The 13,780-nt window shown below is 36.8% G+C and overlaps 1 protein-coding gene across 1 annotated transcript in view; it reads left to right on the plus strand.

Annotated features, from left to right (window-relative positions):
- The first annotated feature begins 370 nt into the window (after positions 1-370).
- SEC24B (SEC24 family member B) overlaps positions 371-13,780 on the plus strand; it is a 42,151-nt gene continuing 28,741 nt past the window's right edge. Inside the window, 4 exon segments of the mRNA XM_009573171.1 lie at positions 371-1,022; positions 1,025-1,051; positions 8,043-8,228; positions 13,633-13,737. Of these exon segments, the coding sequence (XP_009571466.1) occupies positions 383-1,022; positions 1,025-1,051; positions 8,043-8,228; positions 13,633-13,737 (958 nt within the window). The 5' untranslated portion in view covers positions 371-382.

A 13,780-nucleotide genomic window follows, 5' to 3' on the forward strand; every position in this document is an offset into this window, starting at 1 on the left:
ACTTAGAAACATCAGTTTGGTGCTTACTGTTGCTCACTATTTGTTTAAATATTAACCTCCTAAAAACTCTTAAATATTCAAAGTACAAATGTGAGGCATACAATCTTGGCATGGAAACCTCTTTTGATAATGGAAGCAATCCATTTTTCTGTTACTTCTGTGCGTGTATGCAAATTACTTCAAGTATTGTATTTTGCATGCATTGTACTTGGTTTGTTCTCTTTCTGCTGATGGAAATTGACCTCAAAAATAGTAACAGAAAACACGAAGAAACCAACTGTTTGTTTGTTGGAGTAAGTGCAGAGTCCATTGGCACTACTAGCAGATGCACCTTTAATATATGTGACATTTTCTCTTCGTTTCAGGTCCTGTGCAGAGTTGGATGCAGTTCCCCTCTGGCTATGGCTCGCATCCTGCAAACTATAGTGCACCCTCAGGACACTATTCCCAAGTGCCCAATAAAGCTGCTGCTTCACATTTGGAGAATCAGTATAGAGCCAGTTACTACCCTACTTACTATTCAGCACCAGCACAAAATGTTATGACACCTTCTGTGGGTACCAATGTGTTGAATACACAGGGATCACAGCAGTTGTACAACAAAACTCTTCCCCATGCAGTGGGGTCAGCTGAAGGACCTATTCAAGGAGCAATATCATCTGCATCCTACTTGCATACGAGTGCTCAGCAGTCGTATTCAGCATTCGGTAATCACTACAGCACTTCTGTCAGCTCTTCAGTTACATCTCAGGGATTTCCCCTTAATTCCGATGACTATACCATGCCTGTGGTTTCTAGTGCCATGTATCCTAATGTTTCCTATCCTGCGGCTGCTGGCTGTGTGTATGGGCAGGCATTTACCTCTCAGAGCCTACCTGCTGTTGAACAGTTCAAAGAGACAAATACGTTTTCTAGCCAGAGTACATCAGTACCTCATTCACTTCAACAGCATGTTCCCGTGGGATATAATTCAACATTATCAACTATTTCATCTGCTCAGTCTGTTCAAGACAACCTCAAAAAACTAAAGTAAACAACCAAATAAATACAGGTATGGTATTATTTGAAGGTTAGTGAACTTCCACAGGTGTCTGGGCAACATCAGAAGTCACGTGCTTTTGTTGGTTTGTACTTATTCACTATGTGAAATTATGTATTGTAATTTTGAATTCTGTCCTTATTCATTCTTGAAGCTTTTCTCATTTAGTTACCACAGTCCTCACAATAGCAGCTGACATGTTTCTATTAAGAGATATAGAAAAAGGCACTATTCAGGGGATGGTTTTAGTTTATTGGGGTTTTTTTATGTAAGTGGCCTTGGAAGGGAATTTTTTCATGCAGTTTTGAAGGAATGTGTAATTTCTGAAATATGTCTATTAATCACAAAGGTACTTTTTTCCTTTTCTGGCTTGAGAATTTTTTTAAGTCACGTTCTATACTGATTCTTTAAATTTTGCCTAAGTGGACATGCATGCACTCTTTTCTTCAGAAAGTTCAGAAAAAGTAGAAGCCTAAGTGGGTTTGCAGGCCATTGGGGTTTTTTAAATTAGTATTTTTTATAAGCATTTGAATGAGAGAGCAATTTCGGTGGTTTTAGCTGATTTTTGTAAGCAACAACTTGATGTTTTTAGTATGGATGTAGCTGTAGAGAATGAAGTTGTGAAGGTGCCAGTTGAGAGCGAGTATACTCAGTCCCTGGTAGTAGCTGCAGCTTCTGCTTCATGGGAAAACTGTGTACAAGTTCATAGGGTAGGCAGTACTTGGTGGGAAGAATGGAAGAGATTACAGATGTGGGAGTGCCTCCGCATTGAAACATCTTGCTCTCCCTCTGAGAGAGCAATAGCGTGTGCAGGAAAATTCTGGTTTTCTTTCTGTACTGGTAATTTTCTGACTTCATGCAGTTTTGACTTGTAAGCTGTGCAAGACTACCAGTTTTCTTTTTCTGATGAGACAGATACTAGAGAACTGTGGAATGTTTCCTTTTTTATGCCAGATACTTCAGATTATAGTTTAACATCGGAATTGTTTTAAGAGTTCTTGTAGCGGAGGTTTTTCTAAGACCAAGGACTTACGAAAGAACATGGGTTTTGATGATGGTAAAGCTTTTCCTGGAAAAAACAGCTAAGCGTAAATCTAGCTCATCCAATCCATACCAAGGTTGAATTTAGTTTCAATATTGCCTTTTTTCCCCCAAGACTAGGATGTAGAGTGTCATCCTTCAGCTTGGTTTTAGTAGTTTAAATATTAGTGATTTGAATTCTTTCTCTGAGGTGCTCTGTGTGATTTTCTTTAATATTTCAAAAACATGAAACAAAATACTGTTTAAAAAAGAAAAATAGGTAACTCCTTAAAAAGCTTCTGAAGTTAATGGCATTTCAAGGCTGAGCATAAAAATAAATTCTTTCAAGGACTAAAGGTTTAAAAATCTGGCCAAAAAAATTGATTCTATTCGGTGCAGAATCTACAGCTGGTCTTGGCAGAATGCAGGTACCATTCCAGAATAGTAAGATTTGCAGCAGTTGTATGAAAACGACTTACTATTTGTTCAGACTGTTAGTGTTTTATTTACAGAAGTTTTTAATTTAAATGCCTGTTAATTTTATTTCCTTTGAGGGTGTCTTGAAATATATTATTTGTTCATAATAATATTTTTTTATGAGGAACAGCTGTTTTAAAGGTGAAACAGTGGAGCAGTGAAGAGCAATATGAGCAATGGATAGTCTTATTTCTGAACCATTCAGTGCTCTTCTTAAGAGAGTGATTGAGTTAATACATGGCCTCAAGAAAAAATAGTAATATTGTGCTTGAATTTCAAAGAGCTGATGATAGAACTGGCTGTGATAGTGGTGTGTAATAGGTACACACTTTGCAGTTATGAAAATAAACACTGATCCACTGATTCTGTTGTTTGAGTAATATTGCAGTAGCTGGTTTGTTTGCTGGACTGTAGGCATAATTATTTAAACCACATTCAAACTCTTTCTGAGCTTGTAGAGCTGCTGAGATAAGCGTGCCCTGTGCTTCCTTGCACGGTGGACTGGGTTGTGGAACTGATTTATCTGGAGAATAACTTTTTTCTTTTCCCTCTGAATCCTGGTTCAATCTCAGCATACAAATGATTCTGTATTACTGACTGGGAAAGAGCAAATAAAGGTAGCAATCAGTAGCTAGGCTGAAGGAAGAGCCAGGCTGTTTTATGACTAAACTCTAAAGACTTACACCATTTTTGAAGTCTGGGGCAAAACAGACTGCCTCCAATAATATCTGATTTTTTTTTAGTCTAGAATTCAACATCTTTGGCTAAAATATGTTAAAAATTCAGTTGCTAATACGTGTCTAATAAAAGATGGCAAATAATTGTTTGGTCCTGGCATAATTGATTTACTTTTTGGGACACTGATATGCTTTCTAAATTTTCCTGTGCAGTCTTATTGTTCTCAAGTGGGGTGATTTTATATATGGTATTCTAATTGTTTGCAGCCATTAAAAAAGGAGTTGAATCTTTAAAATTATTTGCCATTTCTTGTACGTCCTTGGAAAGTACAACACACAAGGAATTTAAGGAAATGATGAATGGTTCGTAAGAAGGAATTTTTCTGAATATTTCATCCTCCCTGCTGTTCTCCAGGAAGGAAATTATGGTGGAAAACAGTTGCAGTCTGTTCTGTTTTTAGCAAAACTGCTTGAAAAAAAATTAAGATATACTGAAATTCTTAAGTGTGCTTTCTGTGACGGTTCATGTAAAGAAATTTTGGTAACACTCTATTAGTCAGAGTGCCAATAAGACAGTTTGCTGTCATTGCTACTGTGCTGCAAAAGAAGACCCCTCACAATCCTTAAATTATAAATAAGCAAATCTTTGAAAGACTGTCACTTAGGATATACTACTGTCTCAATGTATTTTTCAATAGCAGTTTTGTGCAGTTAGTGAACACTGAGAGCTCTCTGTGATGAAAATGAAACATTGTTTATATAGAAGAATGCCATGTTTTTAATAAAATGTGTGTGTTTAAACAGGACTTACTCAGGAAACTTAGGCTGGTATACGCTTTTCAGAAGATTGGTGATTTCTGAATTGTTTTCTTCTTGAATTAGAAAAGTTCTAAGCGTTGGACTTAGAGTTGGATTGGACTTACAGTTGGATTTTTAAATAAACCAATTTGTGTAGGGCCTTGGAAAGCCCCCAAAATGCTGGATCTATTAAGATCAAACCCCTGAGCTGCTCTGTGTCACATACATAGGACATAGAACTGCAACAAAATCTTTTTCTAAAACTTTGGCAGCCACTCTCTGAAATCACTGAAGTATTTTCAGTGAAGCTTGCTGGAATTTCACTAGAAGAAAAGAAGTAGTTTATTTTAAGAGGCTTCTTTTGCTGGAAGTTCACCTGTTTTGATGAATAGCAGCCAGTGAGAATGATTTTCTTTGCTTTAGGAAGTATAAATAAAGTAGAATACAAATACTTAATTTGAGATTTTTCTGCTTGCTGGTTTAAACTAGTTTCATCTAGCAGAAATGCCCTCTTCTAGTTTTAAATTCTGTATTTCAGCAGAACAGTGTTGATATAGATCTGTCCAGAAACGGTGTTACGCTGTGTAAGTAACACACACTGTATTATTTAGTCTTTTTGTCTTTCTAGGTCAATAGCTTTCCTTAATGTTTTTCTAGCTTATTTCAGGTGAAATTAGTGCACTCTGATTTTTTTTCAGTGCTTTCCAGTCAGTGTAGATGTCAACCAGGATGCTTAAATTTTACTGGACTCCCCCCTGCCTCCCTGAGGAGAAGGAGATAGAGAACTCCTTTTGCAAGTATATGATATGGGTTTCTTTGCTTCCTGGATCTTGTCTACTGTCCTGTAATCATAGGCAGTCTGCTTGAGCAGGAGACACTTTAATTTCTTTATCTTATGTCAGATCAGGATCTAAAGTCCTTGCTGCCCCAGTTCCATAGGAATGTAGGCTATAATCCTGTAAATCTGCTAATGTAGGTGTGGTTGGAAAAAGGGGAAGGGCTGCAGCCGAGATACAGCAAGTCAGGGAGAGAGAATGCTGTTGAAAACCAGCAGGGAGGTGGTAAATCTCTCAGTAGAAATCACATGTTACGTTGCGCAGCGGGGGGGGGCAGGAAATCAAGATCGTAGCAACTCAAAAGGGTTGGTTCTTGCATCTCTTCTGAAAACTTGAGAAGATACTGTGGTGATACACAACTACTACCTGTAGGTCTCAAGTTGGAAATTAAATGAAAACTTTAAGTAGTAGTATATAGAAAAAATGTTGAATTACACTGCTAATTTGCACAGCCCTGCTGATTCTTTCTGTAACATACCTTTTAACTGTAGATCTTTATTGGTATATGGCTTTTGTAACTAAGCGGTATACTTGGTCATTTTTAGTGCAGTGTTCATAGTTGAAAGGCACGAGGGAAAACTTTCAGTGGACATTAAAGGTGAGAGGAGTGGAAGGTGAAAAACCAAAAATACTGTGCCGGAGAGTGCGTTTTATATTTATTGCAGCCTGACAAAGCTCTTGGCTTCTCATGACATCGGTTGGTGGGAATGTTGTACGGCCTGATCGGGCTCGTGCCAGATAAGCTGGTGGGAAACTTGTACTCTAAACTGGTATTCAGTCTAGCTTTGTCTTGAGCTAAAATATGCCATCCTAAATTGATCAGTACTTATATGACAGTGTGCAATCTTCTTACAGGCCAGAGGAAAAAAAAATTTATAAGCCTAATTACCATAACTGTAGATTGTCTCATATGATGATAGTTACTAAGGATGTATTTTTAAAGATTAACTTTGTTGAAGTGTTTCCTTTGGTCTTAGTTACTGACAGCTTTCAAAAACTTTCCAGAGTCACCAAATGAAGTTTAACATGTAATTTTGCAGGTTGGATTTTTGTACAAAGAAAAAATCATGCTTTTTTTTTGCTCAGGGTTTAAAAACCATTTTCTTACAGTACATGTAAAGGATCCTCATAATTTTGAAGGATATTTTGGATAACTTTTGTTTGATAACAAATTTAGAGACAATTCTGATACAAATTAAAAGGTGATTCAGAACAGCCTCTTCTTTAGGATGAGAGGAAATGGCCTCAAGTTGCACCAAGGGAGGTTTAGACTGGACATTAGGAAAAATTTCTTTACTGAAAGAGTGGTCAGGCCTTGGAACAGGCTGCCCAGGGAAGGGGTGGAGTCACCATCCCTGGAAGTATTTAAAAGACGTGTAGATGAGGCGCTTAGGGACATGGTTTAGTGGGCATGGTGGTGTTGGGTTGATGGTTGGACTCGATGATCTTAGAGGTCTTTTCCAACCTTAATGATTCTATGATTCTATGATTCTATAATAAATACGAGTACTTGACAGGAAGGTATTACATCTTCAGCTAATCCGGGTGTAAATTGGTTTTGGCTTTGAACATGTGACACTGTGACATTACAGCATTTAGCATGCTCTACAGCAGTGCTTGATGCTGCAAGCATTGCTATATTGACTTGAAGTGTGGAAAATACCATGACTTGAAGTGTGGAAAATACCATAACCCCATAAACAACTCTCTCTGCTACAAAACCTGGGTAAGCACACTAATGTTGCAAAGAACTTCCCCTGTTGTCTTGCATATCTTGCTTGAGGAAGCTGTGTAGCTACCATAACAAGAACATTTCTGCTGACAGGTGCTGATGCTTCCATGGGGAGTCTGCAAGACATAATGTGTAGAAGCAGAGGTTATAGCAAGTACATTTCAATAGAAAATGCTGTGTTTATGTACTTTGGAGAAATGCATATTTTAATTTTGATAACACTTGTGAAAAAGCCGTATGTATGCTCAACATTATATTTGAAAACTGCATAATAAATAAAAATTCCATTGAGGTGGTGAAAATGTATGCTGTTAATTTTGATGGTAAATTAGATAAACAGAAGGATCATTTTAAGATGCCTCTTCTTCTCCCTCGAAAGGAAGCATCATCTTTGTACTGTAGATGTGGTTGCTAGAAAAAACTGTTGCTTCATCTTCCAAAGAAATTGCATAACTGTGTTTCTAATGAGAAAAAGGATTTTAGCTGTTTAACTGTGCTTTCAGATATCAGCTCCATTATTTAAGGAAAAGTCAGGGATGTATGAACTACACTGCTATATGTGCAGAGGAAGCAAAGTTAATATTACATGTGCATCCTGTAGTGAATTCTGTAACTTAAATAAGTGCTCTACAAATACAAACAGTGAATTTTGTTCTTGCTTAATTTCTGTGTTTGTTTACTGAGTAGTCAAACCATTTCCTTTCTATTCTTATTTTTACAGTTTTGTCTGTCAGTTTTTTTAGAAAGAATCATAATATGATTAATTTTTTCAATTTATAAACAAAGAGCAACCCTCTTAAAAGCTAACTTAGTTGAAGTTACATTGTCCTTATCTGATAGGAATTTCAACTGGACTGTGTTAAATCTCTCAAAGCACTAATCTGTGTTTTTAAAGCAGATTATATCTAGTCCAGATGTTTAAAACACATCAGAAGTTCTGTGGAATACTCAGGGTTGATTGAAACAGATTGCTTGGAATATGGGTCTCATAATTGAGTACCAAAATTGCAAAGTGCCAGCCCTGTGAGGGAGGCAGAATGCTGGACTACCACACAGCTGACTTTCAGGCTTCCTGCCTGTGGGAGGAATATTGAGAGGGAGCTATCCCACATGGACTGCATTCCTCTTATCTGGGAAGAGGAACCTGTGAAAGCATGGAGTTGTGGGATGGATCAGAAATGGATCAATTTAGCTTCTGCTTAATCTTGATCTTGCTACATCATGCTTTCCTTTTTGCTGTTAGTTATCAGAGCAATTTGTTCATTTTAATGGAGTTTTAACATTAGAGGTATTTAATTTTAAAAAACAACCAACTTTTCCATATATACTTGTTTGAAGGCATCTCTCTTTGAAGTATTGTATTGCTTTTGTAGTTATGGTGAAATCAAATGTGATTGCTTGCATTGTGTAATTGTTTGTGCAGATACAAACAAAGCGTTCCTGCTTTCTGGTGTTGTTTTCAGGTGGCATTGATTCTTCCCAGCCCATGCACTCTGTGAGCCAGAGCATTCCGTTTACCAAGCCTGGGGCTGGAACATCTGCTTCCTCTGCTGTGATTTCGTCAGTAAGGACACCTGCTCCAAGCCTTTCTTCACAGCCACGATCTTCACCCTCTGTTACACGGTCACCAGAGTCAGCCCTCCAGGAAGGTACTAAAAGGGAATGGGAAGTTGCAGTACAGACTTCTGCCCTGTTCCACATGTGCACATGAATGCTGGAAACTTCATTGCTGCTCTTCTGCATTTGTCTGACTGGAGTACACCTCTTGTATCTTATCAAGCTTCCTTGTTTTGTACCACCTTGGTTCTAGCTTCTCTTAGCTCTTCTGTTTGATTTCCTTTGGCCATATGTCATCTTTGGCTTGTTTGTCTTGTTGGCAGTCTTACATGTCTCTTCCTGAAAAAGCCCCTCTTTTAGTTCCCTTATTCTTCTAAAAAGCTGCTCACTATTTTAACTTCTTGGAAGAAGGTCTTAAAAGTAGCTTTTGTAATCAGTTTGTATTGAAAAATCAGGTGTAAACTAGCAATTTGCTAGCACTAGCACTGGGAAACAGAGCAAGTTTGAGTATTAAATTCAAACTGATAGAATTGATTTCTTATTCTCTAGCTATAAGCTCCCGTGGAAAGCTGCTGCAGGAGTTCTTGTGGGCGAACAGAGGAGTTCTTGTATAAGCTCCTTGTTATTCTGATGTTGGTAGCCTCTTGACAAAGAATCAGTTGGGTCTTGAGCCTTCTTCAGCCATGCTAATTCTGCCCTGATGTTTTGACTTGCCTCTTGACTGTTACATGTTTCTGTATCTAGTATTCCAAATCCAAATTTAGTGCGCTGACTTTATTTTTTTTGGCTGTGTTTTCTTGGTAATTTCAGAATTTTAAATTCTTATTTAAAGAATTTACATGGTGTGTGAGGTGGAAGTAGGCATTAATTTTGTCCAGAACAATGTGATATGTCTGGTGTTCAAAATAATTCTCAAAAGTATGGTGTCTGTCTGTCACAGCATGGTTTTTATTCTTAAATTTCAAAGTCCTCTGACATAAATGTCTGAATTTCCCCTTTTTCTCCATTTCCTCCTTTTTCTGGTGGAGTGGAGGATGTAAAGAAATAACTTGTCTGTGAATCAGCTCTGTATATCTTACAGGCAAAAAGATAATTCTTCATTGCTATGAAGTCCTATGTACAGTGTACCATTTTAAGGAAAATGATAAATCAGTTTTTGGAACTGTGCTTGTTTCTTGCACAGTTTTATAGTTGATATTGCTACTGGGTAGAATTTGTACTGTAGATGTGCTTGCTAGAAAAAAACATTGCTTCATCTTCCAAAGAAATCACATAACCGTGTTTCTATTGAGAGAATGGATTTTAGCTGTTTAACTGTGCTTGCCTTGATGTGCAATATATATGTTCATGCAGTGATTCCTGTAAAATGTGTGAAACTTGGTACATTAAATACAAATCACTGCGGTCACTGCTGAACTCTTCACTAAATTCAGATACTTCCACATAAGTGAAGGTTAATGCAATTTGTAGCTGAATGAGCACACTTTAAAACCAACAGTATACCTATGTCAGGAATATAAAGATAAGTTGTCAGGAATATAAAGATAAGTTGTCAGGAGTTTTCATTGATCTAATTGTATTTACATTAATATAATCAGTAACAAATCTGTGTACCTGTCATCGCACACGTATGTTTGTATGTTTAGATGATGGTTTTGTGAGCGTTAGAAGACTTCAAACTCTTTTCATTTAGTTTCATTTGAGGAGTCTGAAATACATAATGTACTCTTGCAATACCTTTTTATCAACAATTAGGTGTGATAACTTTATTTGTAGAAATTAACCTACTGAAAAAATAGAACACATCTACTGAATATTTGTCTGGGTTGTTAAAATTCCAAGTGTGTTTCTCATGCAGAGATAAATGGACTGATTTTTTTCTTATCATAGAGTAGTAGTGTCTACATGAAAGCATTCTAGAAAATGAGTTTGAATTTTAAAATTATTTTTCATTGTTTTAAGCTCCTGTGTGGGCATTCCTATACAGAATTAAAATATTCTAATTGTTTACCTGGCTAAGTTCTAACAGGATAAAAACCTTAAAATTTATTAAAGCCTATTTAATCTTACATAAATATCCTTACAAATTCAATGCAGGTAAACTAATTTACTTGAAAACGACATCCTAGAGATGAACTTTGAGAATCTGTGTCCTGTCTGGATGTTATTTGTAGACTTCCTTAGGTTTTATGTTGATGAGACGAGCTGATGGGTAGATGAAAAGAGTTTAAGAATGGAGAAGAGGGTTCATTTTGTGAGAACTACTATTTGTAATATTGAGATCTTAATGCAGTAGTAAATTCGTTGAAAATATGAGGGTTATGGGTAGAGAGCCAGTTAAAGAACTTCAGAATATAGTTTATTTTTGCATGTAGTTATTTCATTTTCATTTTTGGTGGGGCCTCCATTGTGAAACTTAAGCCACGTAAAATGTACGCTTTCTGTTTTAAAGTCTTTCATGGTATGGGTGATTGTACTTAAAATACCTAACTAGTTGGTTTATTTCATAGGCAAATGAGTTCTTATCCCAGTTTATCCTTTTGTGTCCTCCCACCTACATTTCTAGGTGTCTGTAAAATATAGTGGGATACAGCCTTTAGAGTACAATATTATTATATTACAGGTACACTGGTAGCAGGGTTTAGAACTTTCCAGTCCAAGAAATTTGTGACAATTTAAATTATGTGGTTGCATTTTAAGCCAGACCTATGAAGTAATCTCACTAAAATAAATAATTATTTCAAAATAAGCTTTTGCAGTTTTAAGAGTGGGAGATTTTAACATTATTAGCAACTCTGTGAAAGATACTAAGCAGAACTGAGTTGTCACAACAGAAATCATGATTAGGCACATGGTGGCACTTGGAACTGCTGTCTTCAGCCACCCATTCTGCCCTTCAGTTGCTTTCTCCCCTGTGCTGGCCTACTGGTGGCATTGCTGGGCAGTGAACCAGAATTTGAGTCTTGTCTACCTGAGAATTACTTTTTAAACCAGGTTATTTTTCAGCCAGATCAGTTCTCAGATTGGTTTTGTGGCTGGACAGTTGTGCTAGCACAATGCAGGAGTATCCTAAAGGCAGAAATTTGTAGTACTGCTGGCAATGAAAATAAAAACTACGCAAAATGATAAGGCTGGTAAGAGTCAAATCAGTCCTGCCTCCAGAGGGTTCATAGTGACATAGTTCATGATTCCTAAACTTCTGTGTCACTATCATATTTTTTAAATCTCTTTTTCTGTATTCTTTCTGAACACATGCATCCTTTATGTACGTGACCGGTGACTGGAAAAGGGGGAGTTTTAGCAGTAGAAGTTTGTTTTCCAAAAAACATTCCAAAAATTCCAAAGTAGCATTAGTAGAATGACTAATTCAGTCTTTTTCTCTCATCTGCCCATGCTTGGAATTTTTGCATTGACATGCCCTTTCCAGGTAGATTTACTTACTTTCTTCTCCTGTCTGTGTACATGGTATTTGTTAGAGGTCTGTCTTTGCACTCTCATGCTGTGCCCATCTTCTTTTACTTTGGCTCTCTGTGTTACAGTGCATCTCTTCTTGCCATCCTGACTTTTTTTTCTTTTTACTTGCATGTTAATTGATCTAAATTGTTTTTTCTCCTTCACAATAATGCCATTGTTCTGTCTTATTCCTTGGTAGCTCTCCCAGGCCTGAGAAGAGATACAATCTCCTTGGCTGTAATCTGGTGTTGCACAGAGAATTGTTTTCTTGTATCCTCCTTATCAAGTGCATCCAGTAGCCTTCATAAAAGATGGGACTATGAATCATTTGAGTTAGTCCTGTGTTTTAGTGGTATAGAGAAACTGAAGTATTGTATCTCCTCGGCTGCACTTGGGTTGATTTTTGCCTTCATCATTGTGTCTACTTGTATTGTGGAGAAACTTGATTGGAATTGTAGGAGTATTAAGGCACTAGATAAAGTGAAATAATGTCGGTCTCTTCTGGCGCTAACCTCTGTATGAAAGTTCAGCTTCTCAAGAATGTTGTGATATGGTTTTGCTCTGTTTTCTTTTTATTTCCACTGTTTGAATAGATACTCTTCACCTTGATTCTGTTGGGGTTTTTTAGTGAAATTGAAGTGACCCTCTTGTGTTCATTTGCTAACCCTTTTTAAAAAAGCCATGAAACTAACAGCATTTTTGGCCCGTAGTTTAAATAAAATAAAGGTTGATATAGTTGATTTAAGTTGTGGATGGGGGAATTATTAATTACCATGATGGTTTCAGATTATGCATAACATACAGCACTTCTGTAGCGCTTTATAGTGTTAGAATAAAGAACACTACTCTGTGGTGCCACAGTGCTTTTACAGGGAAAAAAATCCCAAGCTCTCGAGAGTCTGGAAAATTTTGAAGAGTTTTGAAGAATTAGGATATTTTCTTGCTATAGCAATCCATTGGATTGCTAAGAAGGAAACAGTGGTTGCTTGCATTTATTTAGGATGTCTCTGCCTGACTACAAGCATATTTAAATTCTCTGCTAACCCTGCCCCATGACAAGAGAAACTTACGATTTCTTGGAGGTGCTGAAATTGCATCAATAATGAGTAATGTAGGAAATTAATTATAAGCCATTGCTGCATGCTTTACTCTGTTTTAAAATGGTATATGTATGTGTTGCTTTTGTGTATTGTTCACATATGTTTAGAATAGATATTGTAAAAAACCAAATAAACAAAAAGCCAACAAAAAAACCCACTACCAAAAAACACCACTACCAAAAAACCTTATAGGTTGTCGTTTGGAGGTGACAGTGGTAACAGTTGTTGCATTGTCACCAGATCTTAAAAGTGGATCGTGTATTTAGGGACTTAAATATGGGTCTATAGCCTGAATTTAGGCACTAATTTAAAAATAAGACTAACCAAATTTTTTGGTTTATCTAGCTTAAATTTCACTGACTTTGTTGCTAAGGTATGTGTTTATACTCTCGCATATTGCAGCAGCAGTACATTTCATTGTTTTCTGACAGTGTTCGGAATTCCAATGTGAATTTTTCCTGTCTTAAAAGAGGCAGGTGTGCCAAGCAAAAGTTTAATATTAATGTTTTCATAACACAATTTTAATTTAACTGGGAAGGAACTAGTTTATTTCTATGCGTTAACTTACGAAAGTATTCCAGTGGACAAACTGATGTTAAATACATATATAGAAAGTCTGTGTGTATGTTTAACTTCCTGATATAAATGCGGATACACACACAGAGATCTATATACATATAGATATATATAAAATCTGCTAACTTCCATGTGCTACTAATACTTGCTGAACTAGCCCACTAAAAACTGCTTCTGCTGTACTGCTTATATAGTTCATATATGAACTATAGTTCTATAGTTTAGGGTTGTAGATTTAACTTTTTGCATGTTGGGATTTTCTCTGGAACGGCTAATTTCTCTCACTTTTAATGCAATGACTTGTAACTTTTCATTTCTCATCTTTCCTGTCTGTCTGATTCTTATGTTTGTGCTTTCCACTTCACAGGCATGCAGTATGGTGGATATGTTAATAATCAAGCTAGCTCTGCACCAGCTCCCTTGTCATCAAGTTCAGATGATGAGGAAGAGGATGAGGAGGATGAGGAAGCAGGTTGGCTTTAGCTTTACACCAGTATCTTGTTCTCTTCCTGCCG

This window comes from Fulmarus glacialis, unplaced genomic scaffold (genome assembly GCF_000690835.1).
Source record: "Fulmarus glacialis isolate BGI_N327 unplaced genomic scaffold, ASM69083v1 scaffold40042, whole genome shotgun sequence".
In the NCBI taxonomy this organism is placed as follows: domain Eukaryota; kingdom Metazoa; phylum Chordata; class Aves; order Procellariiformes; family Procellariidae; genus Fulmarus; species Fulmarus glacialis.